This window comes from Ptychodera flava, chromosome 13 (genome assembly GCF_041260155.1).
Source record: "Ptychodera flava strain L36383 chromosome 13, AS_Pfla_20210202, whole genome shotgun sequence".
In the NCBI taxonomy this organism is placed as follows: Eukaryota; Metazoa; Hemichordata; class Enteropneusta; family Ptychoderidae; genus Ptychodera; species Ptychodera flava.
In genome coordinates, this window is record NC_091940.1 from 6,615,381 (window position 1) to 6,631,430 (window position 16,050).

At 36.5% G+C, this 16,050-nt stretch overlaps 1 protein-coding gene across 2 annotated transcripts in view; it reads right to left on the reverse strand.

The window, feature by feature from the left end:
* Positions 1–11,601, reverse strand: part of LOC139147243 (centrosomal protein of 192 kDa-like) — a 37,173-nt gene extending 25,572 nt beyond the window's left edge. Inside the window, exons 1-7 of one of the 2 annotated variants that reach the window (XM_070718267.1) lie at positions 11,463–11,601; positions 6,982–7,155; positions 6,403–6,462; positions 2,866–3,047; positions 1,712–1,900; positions 1,277–1,356; positions 398–814 (exon numbers count right to left, since the gene is read on the reverse strand). In XM_070718267.1, coding sequence (XP_070574368.1) covers positions 398–814; positions 1,277–1,356; positions 1,712–1,900; positions 2,866–3,047; positions 6,403–6,462; positions 6,982–7,121 — 1,068 coding nt within the window. In that variant the 5' untranslated portion in view covers positions 7,122–7,155; positions 11,463–11,601. The remainder of the gene's footprint in view (positions 1–397; positions 815–1,276; positions 1,357–1,711; positions 1,901–2,865; positions 3,048–6,402; positions 6,463–6,981; positions 7,156–11,462) is intronic. The other variant, XM_070718268.1, reaches the window with a different exon arrangement.
* Positions 11,602–16,050: the final 4,449 nt, after the last annotated feature.

A 16,050-nucleotide genomic window follows, 5' to 3' on the forward strand; every position in this document is an offset into this window, starting at 1 on the left:
CTAATTTCGAGCCCTGCATGTAGAGATGCTATTTATGGTTTTCTTTCTTCTGAGTTCAATATATTTTCCAGATGCATCTTTTTCAGACTCAGCTTTCCATCATTTTATCGCTTTCCATGGTAGGAGATTGTATGTGGTGTTCTCTCTAGAAACTTTTACTCATTCAGGAGATTAGCAATCTTGTTATGATCTTTTGCAAGCATATCAATTTTGTATCAAACATGTCTCATAAGAATATTATTTGAATTTAGGCCTAAACTTTATTATTGTACTTTTTCTGATTATGTTAGCATCGAAATTTTGTGTAATCAGAATTCAAATGATATTGTATAAAACCCTGAAAGAAATACGGTAGCCTCCACAAGCAACATACAACTCTTGTAGAAAAGGCACTCACTGAGGATAAATCTGTATTCCCATCCATTCCTGGCGGTGATGGAAACGGGATGTCTTCTCCATCACCAACCAATCCCAGACGTCTCAGCACTGCCATTGTGTCTTGTCTATCATTGAACCCTGGTGTATCACCATCACCATCACTGTCAATGTCACTGCTATTGCTGGAGCCCCCACCACCACTGCTGCCATCACCTCCTCCTCCCCCATCCCCAGGGACTGGTGATGCTGACACATCCCCCTCCCCTGACTGTCGATGGCTGAGTGGTTTGATGTCACGTTCCAGGGAATCAGAAGTGCTGATGTTGTCATCTTCCTCTGTGCTGTCTCCTTCCAATCCAGGACGACTGTCTTCAGTTTCAATCTCACCCTGGTTGGTTTCTGAAAGATACTGTTCTCTCTGTTGCTGGGCTATTTCCTGGAAAAGAAAGAAAATAAATGACTGATACTCCCAGTGTGTGCAGACAAGATCTTGCAGCATCCAGACCTAACAGCTTCTAATGTGATATAAACTAGAAACTATTGTAGTACACAGTATGGATGAGAAAAAGTACCTAAACGGCAGCAGAGACTGAGCTGGAGGCGTTCAATATGAACTTTAATGCTAAATCAACAAAAGTACAGTACTTCATTGTCTCTGTGTGACTGCCAGCACCATAACCTATGATTGTTCTTTTCTGTTCAATAACATCCAAAATCAAGCATAGCTGAACACTGTATAATCACCCTTCCCTACCTGTTACCATACCTTCTAATGTACATGTAATGTCTGGAGCAATGGAACGACAAAATACAGTGATAGAGAGAGAGGGAAATAGGGCTATTATATAGGAAAAATATTAAAAACAAAAGAAATATTGATTTGAGAATAGACTATTACCTGTCTTGCTGCTTCCAGTTCATCTTCAGTGTCTATCTCACTGTGATCTGACTCAACACCTGTGGCTGCTACTCGCACTCCTGGACAAACATTCAGAATAAACAGGGATGAAGACACAATATTTGTTATACAATGAGAAAAAATGTTTGTTTCTATCACCAGAAAAGACAATAGATTAAAAGGTTATGGAATGAAATGAAGGTACATTGGGTGAGATGATGGAAAATGCAATGTAATTTTGAAAACTTTTTATCTGTAGGAGAATCACAAACCATGACCCAGCATGAAAACCATTTCTATTGTCTAGTTTCAGTTCTGAACTTTTCACATGAATATTCATCATTGATCACACCGAGTAATCATTTCAAACTTTCATATCACATATCACCAAATGGCACCAAAGATGAACAGTATGATATCACACACTCTACATACCGAGACTCTCTTCTAAGCTCTCTCTGAATTCATTCCTAAATGATTTTTCCTCTGGACTGCTTTCCGGGACAACACCTTCCACTGACATCATTGGAAAATGACAATGCCATGCAACTGGAGTTATTGTCCTCTCACTGATGTTATCTTCTTCCTTGGCTTCCTCAACTTGAAGTAATCCCATGGAGAGACCTAAATATAGAAAATCATGAGTAATAGGTCTTGACCTTTGGTCGGGTCAATCTGAAACGTGTGCCACATCCTCCCATTTAGTGATGTAGATATATGTAGTATATACAGAGCACCACAAACAACCCAGGCCAAGATGACAAATCACATATTGTCACTAAATGTTCATAACATTCTGCGTTTAAACCCTTTCACCACCATGGTTTGTCCCAAATCCATTGTTTTCTATGGTAAAGTTGGACCTGTATACAGGGAACTGGGGGTGAAAGGGTTAAGACCATAAACTTGCTATATCTCTTGACTTGCAATATCTTTGCAAAATCCGGAAGACAATATACTTGCTATATATTTTATTCTGTTTTGTCTTTTAACAATTTTTCAGTTTTCATCATGTGTAATGATCATGCTTGCAAAAGTCATGATCTTTGGGTTAATACACAACCAGTGTATTCAGACACGGTTTATGTATTATACATGTCTAGCACTGAAGATGGGATGTGATGAAAATATGTACTTTGTGGTGTATATACACAACACCATGTAACTTGAATAATTCAATGAAGCATAAATTTAAAAGTTAGTTCATGGTATCACCAAAACACTGGCCTTGTTCACCAAGGCAAAGTTGGATCTATGCACCAGGATTTGGGCATTACAAGAGTGAAATTTGAGACAGTAAATGACGCTGATTGTCATGAAATATATGTCTGTTTTTTTACACTTTGGAGAACATTTTAGCTACTCTTGAACAATTAACATTGGAAGTTAGCATTGCACTACATTGTTGTATCATATAACTTGTGTTGAAATCTGCAAATGTCATTCTCTCTGTATGTGTTCAGGTGTACAACATAGGGACATAAATATCCACATGAATCTCTGCAGGGCTAAATCACAAACTGATCCATTCAAAGATGCAGACAAGGGACAGTACATGTCTATATAACAGAGCCTAACATTATCTTTACCTTCCATGGCATCTTCGGGTATCAGCCCCAGTGAGGATGTCTCTGCCAAGAAACTCTCCCTGTCTTCATTGCTTGGTTCTTTCATCCTAGACTGCTCATCTGATGATAGTGAAATTCCCGACAAATCTATGTTCTGCAGTGATGGCATCCCTGATATGTCATTACTGTCGTTCATGTTTCCACTTTGAAGAAATTACAAAAAAGGAAGATAAGTTAGAAATATTCCACTTTGAAGGAGGAAGTCAACGTGTCTTGTGTTTCCAGCAAGTCATGAAAACACCTTAAAATCAAATAAGAATTCAAGAATAAAGCATAATATGCACGTCAAATAAAGTATTGCTGCAATACATGCTGAGGTCTGTACTTTGTTAAAGCAACCATTAGTATTAATATGTATTTCTGGTTGATAACAACTGTTGTCATTAGTTCCTTTATCTGTTCTGTCAGTACATGGAGTTTAAGGCATGCCACGTCAGCCACTCCTACAGAACATGTCAACATAAATTACAACTCAAATAGTACGTATTGACAAAAATAAATGCCTAAAGACGTTTACTTTGTTCATTTGTCTTACGATTTTATCTACAGCCATTCTATGGTGTGTACTATGCGATTCAGAATGGTTTAACCTTTGACCCAGCATTTCCTGTGGCATGGTTTGTCTGGCCACAGGAACAATAGAGAGATTGTATCACAGAAATCCTGTGTGGATTTAAAATTAGTACAGTAAGTCATTGTTTTTATACCTCAATATACCATGATCAATTTGTCTTAGTGTGATACAAAGTTCATATTTGGGTTGCTGTAAGAAATCACAAAAACACAATTGTTTAAAAATAATGAGGACTAATTTATGCAAAATGACATTATGATCTGCCTCCGGGTTTGGTGAAAAAATTAATTCATTTGAAGATATGTCCTACAGTATTAATAATTCATTTTCAAGATGTGCTGTTTTGCATAATTTTTGACCTACTTGCATTACAAAGAATAATTATTTCAGTATCAATACAAAAATTCACAAAAGTATCAAGAGTTCAAGTTTTACTCACTGTTTGGTCTACTTATTCAAATCTGGGCCAAACACATTCTCATTTTATGGCAAATATGTTAAGAATATTACCAATATTAGAAACATTACAGAAGAAAATACTTGTATGCAACCTTGCCTACTTGAAGCGTTCAAACACTGTACTTCCTGATTTTGTAGCTGACATTGCGTTTTTATCAAAGTAGCAGTAAGGACTGATGACAATTATCGGGGCTACAAGCAAAGCAGAATAAACACATTTTTTGTCTGCAGTGAAGCTAGTCATACTCTTTGACCACTCATTTTAGCATGACTTCATTAACAATTTTTTACTGTGTGACCATGTGACAGAGACATGAGGTTTTGAAATGTGATTATTAGTAAAACTGAAACCTCACACATGTAAATTTCCCATGCTATAATGAAGTAACGGCTGGCACAGATTAGGTCTACTTTCACAACAGGCAAGAACAGACCCCAGGAAGTGTCATTCACAGGAAATACTAACACATTTATGTTCAGCGATTTGCAGTTTCAGCTGCTTGACGTATCAAGTGCTCTTGCAAATAAAAATAAATTGTTTGTGCTGGTGGACACATTTTAAAAAGACTGACAGCAGACAGTTACGCAGAAATCTCAAATACTAAACTGGGTCATTTATTTTGAATAAGTAATATATCATGAGCTATTCTCATGGTAATAGAAATACGCAATTTTTGAAAATTATCTAGTTCATTCTCTTTTCCCTTGCTATGAACTAAAATTCACTCAAGATTTACAGGATGACTGAACAGGTGCTTCTTTGAGACTTCAACAGACATTTAACATTTGTTACATTCAGCATTTTGGACAAGGAAATGAAATAACGGCATGATAAAAGATACACACACACTCTTTCTGAGTGATGGTGTCTGATTTTCAGCCTACTTCCCTTGCTCAAGGAATATCTTTTCAGTGACAAGTCATGATCTTAAAGATCAGATACTATAATTACTGTGATCACATGCAGCTAATAGCAGAATTATATTAACCAGTAATATCAATGGTATGTTACTGTAAATATTTAACAACAGCGTCCAACATTGCAACATAGAATGTGAAAGCCAAAGAGATTCAATTGATTTTCATACAGTCTAAGCAATGTTTTCATCACACTATTTTACAAGTTATTACATCCCCAACCTTCACTCCCAGCCCGATATAGATTTATATGCAAAACTATTCAGCGTTTGACTCCAAAGAAGCATAGAATTTGTACATTGAAAGTATCACTGTCCCTGAAGGGCTGGTTGATTTGTGAGACTTTTCTATGGTAATGTCCACCACTCTACTTTCATGTATTCCAAAAAAAGGTGGATTTTGTTTTCAGCTATAGCAAAATGAACTAAAACTGTCTTAGATGCACTTTGTGACTTAAAAAATCAAAAATACCTAAAAAAAGGCCTGCATAACCGGGAAAATTATGTTTCAGAAATGAAATCACACAATTGTTGATTCACACGACTATTGCCAACTCTCAAGAATTTTGATTATGTCTGTACAAAAGAGAATGTAGTGGTTATTAACCCTTTCAGGCCAGAATTCCTGGTAACTTACCATAGCTACCCTATACATGTATATGGGGGTTAAGACCTGACAGGGTTAATATCACTCAGATACAACCTTACCATAACATGAATTGATAAGAATCACCAGTTGAAGCAAAACTAAGAACCCAGGAGTGGATGATGAACTATGATGTAATTATATAACCTTTTTTCGTAAGTTGATATTCAGCAATGTACAGTATGCTGGTACCTTCACAATGTGCATGGCAGTAATGACAATTCTACATACATACCGCGATAGTACCTTCTACATTGAATAAGAACAGTGAAAATCACAAACTTTTAACAATTATTTTAGTGTAGCTTTGCTGATATCAAAGGACTTAAAATATTTTCAACTTTTAACTCACTATTGTCAACTCACTGAATACATGTAGTGGCTGCAAATTACAACTTGAAAATTGAACTTTTTCTGAAGTCATACAATAACAAAATAGGGAATATTGTGTACAAGTATAATGCGTTGGATGTATACCTTTCTATGCACCCATATGTTTTGTATGTAAAGCTCCAATCACCAGAGAGTCAAGACAAATTAACAGAGGTTATTGGTTACTTGACAAAGCCTTCATTAGGGTAAAGTACGAAGTCAAGACTGGGATACAAGAAATTAGATTTCTAACAACCATGCATACTATGACATAAATGAGAAAACATACAGAATAATACAGTAATAAACATACTACACTAAAAATTACAACATAAATTTTGCACCATTGTGCAGACAAGGACATACATGTGTTTGTAGAGGATTGAACATCAGTATTAATTAGCATAAGAATGACATTGATAGATATTACTTTTTATTAATGAACATGTAAGTACTAGGCTACCACCAGTCTACATGAACATACATGCAAGTCTGTATATTGTTACAGTAACAGACAACTGTTTACATACTTTGCTGCCTGATCCAGAAATGAACCAAAAGGCTCATGTTCCATGGTAATGCATGGAATCCTGGTGCCAGTGAGGTGGGAAAACGGGGAAATGGGAAGAAAAAGGTACATTTCGTTATTGAACCCTCTCAAAACAATTGACCCCTCTAAAAAACTAATTACCTGCTCAAAGGCGATAATCTCATCAAATTGATGAACGTCTTTTCAACTATTGACCCTATCTTGTCTGGGACAAATACCTATAAAATTACCAACATCTAGTCGGATCAGCCATAACTGGTACATACAGTACTGTACGGATACATTGTGTCAATGAAATACTGAATTCATTGGAAAGTATCAATGATTTTTTGTTGACAAATGCATAAAAAAGAATTGGTATTTCTTATCAGATAAATATAATATATATATATATATATATATACACACACACATATACATATATATATACACACACACACATACACACACACACACACACACACACACACACACATATATCTGTTGTAGAAAATAACTGTTTGGACTAATAGTTAGCACATTGGAGTTCATAATATACAGATATGGGTAGGAAACTTACCTGTCTTTGGGCTGTCTTGGTCTAGCCATTGTTGAGGCTGCAACTGGAGTTCCAAAGGCAGACCATCCACTCTCATTGCTGAGGGATTTCTCATCAGCTATCAGAGACCCTGTTTGTGACCTGGGCAATTCTTGGCTCATGGTGTTGTTGGTACAATCACCCTACACAGAGAGTCTGCAGAGAAAAACAACACTTGCGTGACCTTTCCACACTTGTGATAAAACTTGCACGGTTGAGTAAAAGTAGAATGCTTGTCTCATAAACAAGATCTAAATCGAAAAAGACAGTTGTACTGCGCATGCCACATGGTACATGTACTGGTGAAGCCACATGGTACATGTAAGGTAGTGTGCAATTTCTGATAGCAGTTATGAATACAGTGTGAATAGCAATAATTGTCATGATGTGTTACTGGATGAAGACTCATTTGCCGATGCAAGTGATGGAGCTGGTGTGATAAATTTTGCAAAGGCAGTCTATTATTTTACGTACTGGCAGATAAGACAACGCATAACGGACACCAGGAGTCAGGAAACTAATTTGAAAGCATTTTAATATCAAAGTCCATTAAAGCTTCCTTAAAATTGCTTACAATTTTAACAGCAGAAATCTTAACAAGGAGTCTTAGCTGACATAGATCCATGGTAATACAATGCCACAGAACAGCAATGGCAAATATAACGCATGTTGTCCTATGAATACAACGTTCCCTTTAGGTAGATGCAAGTTCAGTACATATATATATAACCATAAAAGTGGTTTCAGATGTCATTTAAGCCTTAAACAATATGACTATGGTGTAGGCAATGACCATTTTTTGATGATACTTTTGGCTTTTATTACCTGGGAAGGGAGGTATAAATGGGCTATTGTTTTCACTGAAAAAACACAAAAATCCTCACTTTTTTTGCTTATAGCATATATTGAGCTATGCTGGGATAATTCTACCATGGAAAGACTTGAACACTTGTTTTCTACCTAATACCCACTAAACTTTATTTATGTATGCGTCCCGCCAGTAGTTGTTGATAAATCCAGTAATCCTTAAATAAGGCCACAAGCTTTCAATGGATTGATGTCAGTATCCAAAATGGCAAAGGGGACCAGGTTTTATGGTTTCAACCTGACATCATTGGAAATGAGGACATAACACTTGTAACATATGAAAGAGATTTAAATTTCCAAAAGTAAATTGGGAAGGGGAGGGAGGTAGTTGATGACTCGCACAGTCATTGAAATAAAACTGCCGTTCCGCATATGAAATTTCAGTTTCTGCTTTTAGGCATCCTAACAAGTGGCACAGGAAACAGTATATGTTTTTCACGTTATTGAACTGTTTAACCCCTGTTACTAGCACACCACACTGTAACAACAGCTGTCCTGTATATCAACAGTGCAGGTCACAATGCTTTGAAAATATGAAACTAACAATGCTTTGAAATCTACTTACATGGTCCATCACTTCACTCAACCCTGGTACGTTCCACCTTACAGTGTAATACTGATAATCGTGCACACAGATACACAAAAGCACCGCCTATTATACTAATGCTATGCAAGCTGGTGACAGTAGACACAATATCCTACATATACAGGTCTACCATAATGAAATTCTATACTAAAACCTAGAGTGGCTGCAGAATTTGAGGATAGTGTTTTTATTCAGTTTTTGGACTGGCCATTGCTTTTTTGAACCTCATTTACAGCAATTGACTTGCTGATCCACTGCTCACATACAGAGCTTTCCAATCTGGTGTCAAATATCCAATATTGTACAATAACACATGCCAGAGGGGTTTCACCATTTCAAAGTTTACCCCTGAGTTACCTGTGTAATGTTTCAACCATGCCATTGAAAAACTAGTAGTTAAAGCAAATCAAAGTAGTGGAAACAAAATTCAAGTGCTACCTTTTTTGAATATTTTGTTTCTGATGCCCCTTGTTGTCTAGTACAATGATTCAACCTAGTACCTAAGCATGTTCACAAATCAAGTTGTGACAAACATGGCAAATTGACTTCACTGGCTTTCAGCCAAACCTCATAACTGCCATTATTTACATGTAAATCCTGGCACTACACTAGTACAGCAATGTGCTGTGTATTATGTTGACACCATCAATTCAACCCATGGATGTCATCAAGTATATAAAAGTGCAAATCTGTTCCATCAAGCCAATGACATGTCTATCAGTGTCGTGTACTACAATACTCAGCAAAAAAAATGTCATAGATATCTAAATAAATAGACTCTGATTTCATCAATATCTTGATTGACTTCCTTTGGGTCTCATAGTCTCTGTTACAACACAATTTTTCACTTTCACAAGACCATAAAGAGCTTGACCATCCGGGAGAAAGACGCTAGCAATAAAATATGTACTGGTAATAGCAGATTGGAGGACTGCCTGGGCTATTGACATTAAATATTATTGATACTCTTATTTTTTTAGTTTGACTTGGACGTGATCAGAATAGCCATGATACCATTAAAGTCAGATCAGGGCATAAGTCAATAAGTTACAGCTTTTCATTACGGTAAGATCACACTAAGAAAGGACCTACATTCCTAAGTCACACACCTAGAGCTTTAAAATATTGAGACAAGATATTGCCATCAAAGATTTATTATTCCTTTTTTAAACTTAGAGCATATCTGTCATATGTTCATTTATTGCGTGAAAACCTTGGTGTGGGCCTGAAAGCAGGTGGCCATTTGCCCTCATCACATTGAGAAAAAGATCTCCTGCTTTGTGGGCTAATAAACCTATAAAGTCTGGCAATAATATTTTTATCACATGCCTGTAGACAGCCAAACTTACTGGTTATGTGGCAAGAAAATTAACATGTTATCCAGTCACAAGTTTTTCACATTTATCAACATAAACAGATGTAGATTTATTTATAAAATGGTAACTTTTTCTTGCCAATTCTCCTCATCTGATTGATCATGGCACAGACTTCAACTCATCTTGCATAAATTTACCTTGCTAGAGACATATTCCTGAGAGAGAATAATGCTGATCATGGTTGTAGGTTTGTTTATTACATCAGCAATGTGACACAACCCTGGCTGTTGCTGACAAAATCTGATCTCACAATTGCACCAATGTTTTTTGCCACAGCTTGCGATCCGAATGCCTTGATTTTCATACTTTTAATTAATCATAATATCTGTCATAACAATGTACCAATTTTACAATTTCTGCAAGTTTAATTTCTAAACTCCTCGGAAAACTCTTGGACAAAGTTATTTTGCATATTAATATGAGTACTTTGACATCACAAATCCACCCAGCATTGCAATATTTAGTAACAAATGAACAATTGCGATCAGCACTATTTGTCATATGGCAATATGAGCTGCAAAACTCTGAAGGGTAAGATAATATTTCAAGCTGTGAATCTCTGAAAATGAGTTGGGAGTACCACATTATCTCATCATATTTCTTACACAAAATATGCAGTTATACAGGAAATGATAGTACTCTGTAACTAATATAGGGAAGTCCTCTGTTTTTAAAGGCTTAATTAAGAGTTACATAGGGCAGAGCAAGGGAGAAAAGGTCACTGCAAGACTGTCGAAGGATGCACACAGTAAAGTTTATATTTCTGATGAAATTAGCATTTTATCCATGACTGGAGGTAGGACTCGAATTTTTCTCTGGTTCTTCAAATTATAACGTCCATGTTCAAATTAAGAGGAACTGGTCCCATGGATGAGTGGAATGCATTGGGCACACGCGCACACACTATGGAATGGAGCGAGACACTTACCAAGGTGTGCATCCTTGCACCTCTAAATAAACTTCTTTTAACACCTATGTCATTTTGTGCATGATATTTTTTACCGATTATTTTTGAAAATTTGGGTGGGATGAGGTCGGTTTTTCTTCCACTTAGCCTTCACTCAACCAGCGCATACTCACCGTAGTCCGTAGTAAATAATTTAGGAAATGTCATTGTTCGATACATTTGGGTCAAAAGTAGGAGTGGTACCCATGAAAAAAAATTGTATAGCGACGGAGTCAGGTAGTTTTGATAGCCATCTTACGCAGTTCCCTAATAACACGATATCCAATTTCGTTCTCATGACCTGCTCACATTCCGAAAATGTAAACAGTGCAGAGCTTGTAAAATTGTGTCACTGGCAGTGGCACAGTATGCAGTCACAGGTACGTAACATGCGTAAAAATGTTTAAGAGTGCATCTCGAAAACAAAAGGAAGCGAAAACTTCGTAATATTATCCTTGATATGATCAAAATATCGCCCTGCAACGTCATTCAGCAAATGTAAATTACTTGAGCGGAAAAAAAATTACAACCGTTGACTTATGATTCATTCACTGTGCGTCAAACCTTCCCGGGCCCACTCGGCACTTGTCTGAACGAGACATGTGAACGTCGGACATAGTCAAGAGCAGCGAAAAAGGATGTTATAAGTATACTGCGGGGAAAGATTCAGACTTGAGCTTTTACTTACTTTGTGCGTCAACTTGTCCACTTCAAGAATCTGGCAACTTGTGAAAATAAACGGTTCTAACTCCTCAGTCAACTTCGAGTAATTCACACTCCGCCATTTTGATTTTGTGTATTACCGCCGAATTGAACTCTCATCGAATAACGGCAGTGGCGAGACTGTCAGCTGTGTGACCTCAATGACCCTCTGTATGTTATCACGCACAATTTTCGTTGCGTGCGGTGAGGTAAACAGCGCCCTCGGCCTAAAAAAAGTAAAAATATCCAATATTTTTTTACATCAGATTCTCTCAATTCATGCCTCACCATGAAAGCATACCGGTTTTCAGTAGTTAACTGCTTTTGCTTAGGCCGCGTTAAAAAAAATGGGGGGAGGGGGGCTGGAGGAATCGCGATTGAAATCTTATTTTTTTTTCAGATCCCCCCCCCCCTCAATACCCGGGCTCAATACCCTCAAAAATTTTCAAGTTCCCCCCCTCAATACCCTCAAAAATTTTCAAGTCCCCCCCCAAAAAATTACCATATAGCCGCATATTTATTAGGAATGCACGCAGAGTAAAAACAAACATGTAATGTATCGTTCTGCACTCAGATGTTCAACACTACCTCTTATCAGCAGGTTATAGAGCCATATACCTAGGGCAAGTTCTTAAATTGATTCATTTTTAAATGCATCAGTGGACTTTTGGATTTCTCAGTCTAAGCCGACTTGAGTTTATCCAACTGTAGCCAGTTCAATGTCACCAGCTGAAAAGCACACAAGATGACAATCATGAGAGAGTATGAAAATTGTGTATTCTAGCTACGTTTAACCAAATTGTTAAAAAATGAGCACAGTGACCTATTGAAATTTTTTTCAAAAGTACAAGACATATATAACTTAGATGCCACTTATAAATGTTTTACAAAATTGTCAATACTGGAAGGTTAAAATATTCCATAAAATAAATGTTTTAATCTCAGAAATTTTGGGTGTAATAATGGCAAATTTGATAAAAAATAAATGATTCCATTTAGTCACACATTTTTCCATTTAAATTAGAGTCTTTACTGTTCAAAGTTTTATTTTTATGTTATTGGTACAATGAGATGTGAAAATTTCATTCACTGCATGAACTTGAAATGAATGGTTTTTTATATTGATTTTAAGTGATTTTAGAAAAACTGACTTTTCATCGTACATTTGTATAAGATCAAGTATGGTGACCCCATCTTTTTTCTCTAATATTTGATTGTTCTCATATGCCAGAATTCAAAAATCCATGGCAACTGTTAGTCCCCTAGTCTTCTATGTGTTGCTCTCTGGCTGGATCTTATGTACAAGTAGATGTATGTTTCACTGTCAATTGAGTGTCCTATGACCGAAACTCTCCTTAAACTACATCAGAGTCAGAGCTACATGTATCACTGTCACTGTCAGTATGTAGTAGCAGGGCAGTAATTGTATTAACTTTGTATTTTGACAACATTTTTGTTCAGTTTATACAATTGCGTTCTTGTTGTACTCCCAACAGCATGTTGAGCTGTCCAATATTCAGCTTGCCAACACAGCCTACGTGTACCGTGCATTTGTATCATTGAATTATCACCAATATTTAAGGGACCGTCTCAGATTGTCGCAGAAGTTCAAAAAGCGAAATTCATTCGTTTAGGGGGGGGGAGGGGGTTTGACCTCCATTCAATTAGTGAACTTCACTTTCGCACTTTTATTTTGTGATCACAAGTTTTCGTGTGTTTATTTTTAATTAAAGAAAAACTGCACACTCGTGCCAACAAATTTGTAACTATTTCCATCTCGTTTGTGCCACAAACACAATTTACCAATAATAACATTGTATCCTAAACCTTTCATTCAACAAATTATACAAAGACAAAAGTATCATTTTTTTAAATGTGCTATTTATAAGCGTCTGCTCTAACCACTAGATATCTTTATTCTCACTTGTAATGCACCTGATCATAGTCGTTTTAATATGATTGAACATGCCTTGGCCCCCTTGTCAAAGTTTCTCGCTTATTTACCGCCCCTACCAAGTACAAATTGCGTGTTCACAAAGACAAAGAACAGCACAAGAGATTCAAAAAGGGAAAGTAAAATAAAATGAAACTTTTATGCGGTAAAATGCCCTGTTAGTACTCAAATCTGATCGATTACTTTAACTGTAATGTGGCAAGGGGAATACGTCTTTAGTAGCTATAGCAAAATGCAATATTGTACTCTCAGGCACACATGAACATTTCGCACTTTTGAAGTTTCGTTTAGGGGGAGGGGGGAGGGGGTTTTGATCTAAACGAAGAAATTTCGTTCCTTGAACTTCTGCGACAATCCGAGACGGTCCCTTAGACAAACAGGCTTTGTTGACAAACTGAATATTGTGTTTTTTAGCATGCTGTAGAGAGACACCAAGAAACTGTGTTTGATACATTGCATATAGAAATATTGAAAAATTATCAACAGTTGCAGCTCCTGCCCCATTACAAGGCCGACTTGTTTTACGAAAATTTAATGGCATTCATACATTTTTAGATTTTTTCAAGATTAAAGACATAAAATGTGAAAAAACAGTTCTAGATTTTGTTTAATTATTACTAACATTAGAACCATTGGACGACATCAAAATGTTGGGAGTCAAAATATTTTCAGGTCCCCCCCCTATAGGCAGAGTAAAACTTTCAAGTCCCTCGCCCCTCGCTACCCCAAAAATTTTCAAACTCCCCCTGAATTCCTCCAGCCCCCCTCACCATTTTTTTTGAACGCTGCCTTAATTTTGTATATACTTTAACTATAAGTTGAATACTTTGAAATCTATTAAAAAAATGTTACTTTTTGTAACATTTTGATGATTTAAATATTCGTTTCTTGTATCTGAATTTCATATTAAATCTTGTTACCCTCCAGATCTTAAAGTCAGATGTAGAGATGTGCTGATTTGTGTTTTACTAGGAATAATATCCAAGATCAATTCTTTGCCTCTCAAATCTACTGTCGCAAGGTAAAATGAAACTAACTAAAATTGACTGTGGTACATTAAACAAACTAAGGGTGAAAGAAACTAAACAGAAAGAAGTCAAAGGGGCAGTGATTTAGCAAGCAACCAAAACAATCCCTATATCTTTTTTATCCGATTATCACCTCGGTGTAAAATTGATTTTACAGAAAAATTAGATGAAGAAAAATGAAGAAACATCCTGAAAATGAAACATGTGGACACAGCAAACTTCACCTAGCTTTCTTTTTCAGGGAAGTAAAACAACTTAATGAGATTTTGGTCTTTCTACTGACAAAAATAGCTGCCGATTTCCGGGAAAAACTTGACACAAAGAAAAATGATTACTTTTACTTTGGTCCAAAATCTTGTGTAGATGTTCAACATCAGAATTTTCTCGTCAAGAAATTGGTGTTGGACTCATACTACAGAGGGCGCTGTTGAGCCACCAAAGTTGCCCCTCCATCATACTATAACGTTTGCTCAAACTTTTCTTATTGAATCTTTCAACCATTATCTTTCAAAATTAGAATAAAAATCGGGGGTCACCATGCAAATTTTGGTACCAGAGAAACAAATAGCCCAAGATATACTGGTGGCAGCCATCCCTGTGTTAACTCTATGGAGAAATAAAATTTTCGAATTTTGGAAAACTAAGCTGGTAAAAAGTTTTCTTACACCCAGCATGTGGTATATCAGAAAAGAATTGTAAAAGTTTGAAAGTCTGCATATCTGTCCCCAAGGCGCATTCTATCTCAAGGTAGTTCGCGCCTCAAAAGTGAAAGACTTAAACTTTTGCTCAAACTTTCCTCAAGAAATCTTTCAACCATTCTCATTCAAAATCAAGAATAAAAATCGGTGGTCACCGTGCAAATTTTAGTACTAGAGAAACAAATAACCCAAAATTTATCGATATTTGAAATTCAAAATTGCCACCATCTGGAGTGTTATGTAGGTCATTCCCCCCACACTCATCATGACCTGAGTTCAATTAGTCTAGAACATTCTCAAGGTCACTGCCCTTGATGACCTCACAACCTTGAATTCAATTAGTCATGTTTGGAATGTTCTGGAAAGTTGATTAGTTGTGTAAGGGAGATAATTTTAGAACAGTAATTAGCATGTCAATAAAAGTTCTAGATTGTTCTTATATGCCTTTATAAAAGGGACGTGCACAGCTTCCAGTCAGACTTTTGGGATCGTGTCTCTTGTGTGTTACTATAATCTCCAGCAGTAGTCATTCTCAAGACTTTTCAAGACCTTCACTGTCAACGCTGGATTTATACTGTGGACTTTGTGTAGCTTCAAGCCTGCAAACCAAAGGACTGTTCATTCATCCGACTGACTGTTACAACTTTGAGACTGGAGCTTTGCCGTCCCAGCTGAGATAAGTAGTCTGTACACTTTAAAGCTTGTATTCTATCCCTAACTTAGCAATTAGTTTTATTTTCGTAATAAATTTTGTTTAAACGTTAACTGCTGAGTTCACCCTTTTGTTCGTTTCTCTGCACGTAACAAAATAAAAATAGAATTTTTTAATTTAGGAAAATTTAGCCATCCATAAAAAGTTTTCTTACACCAAAAGCTTTAAAATTAACCCCCGCA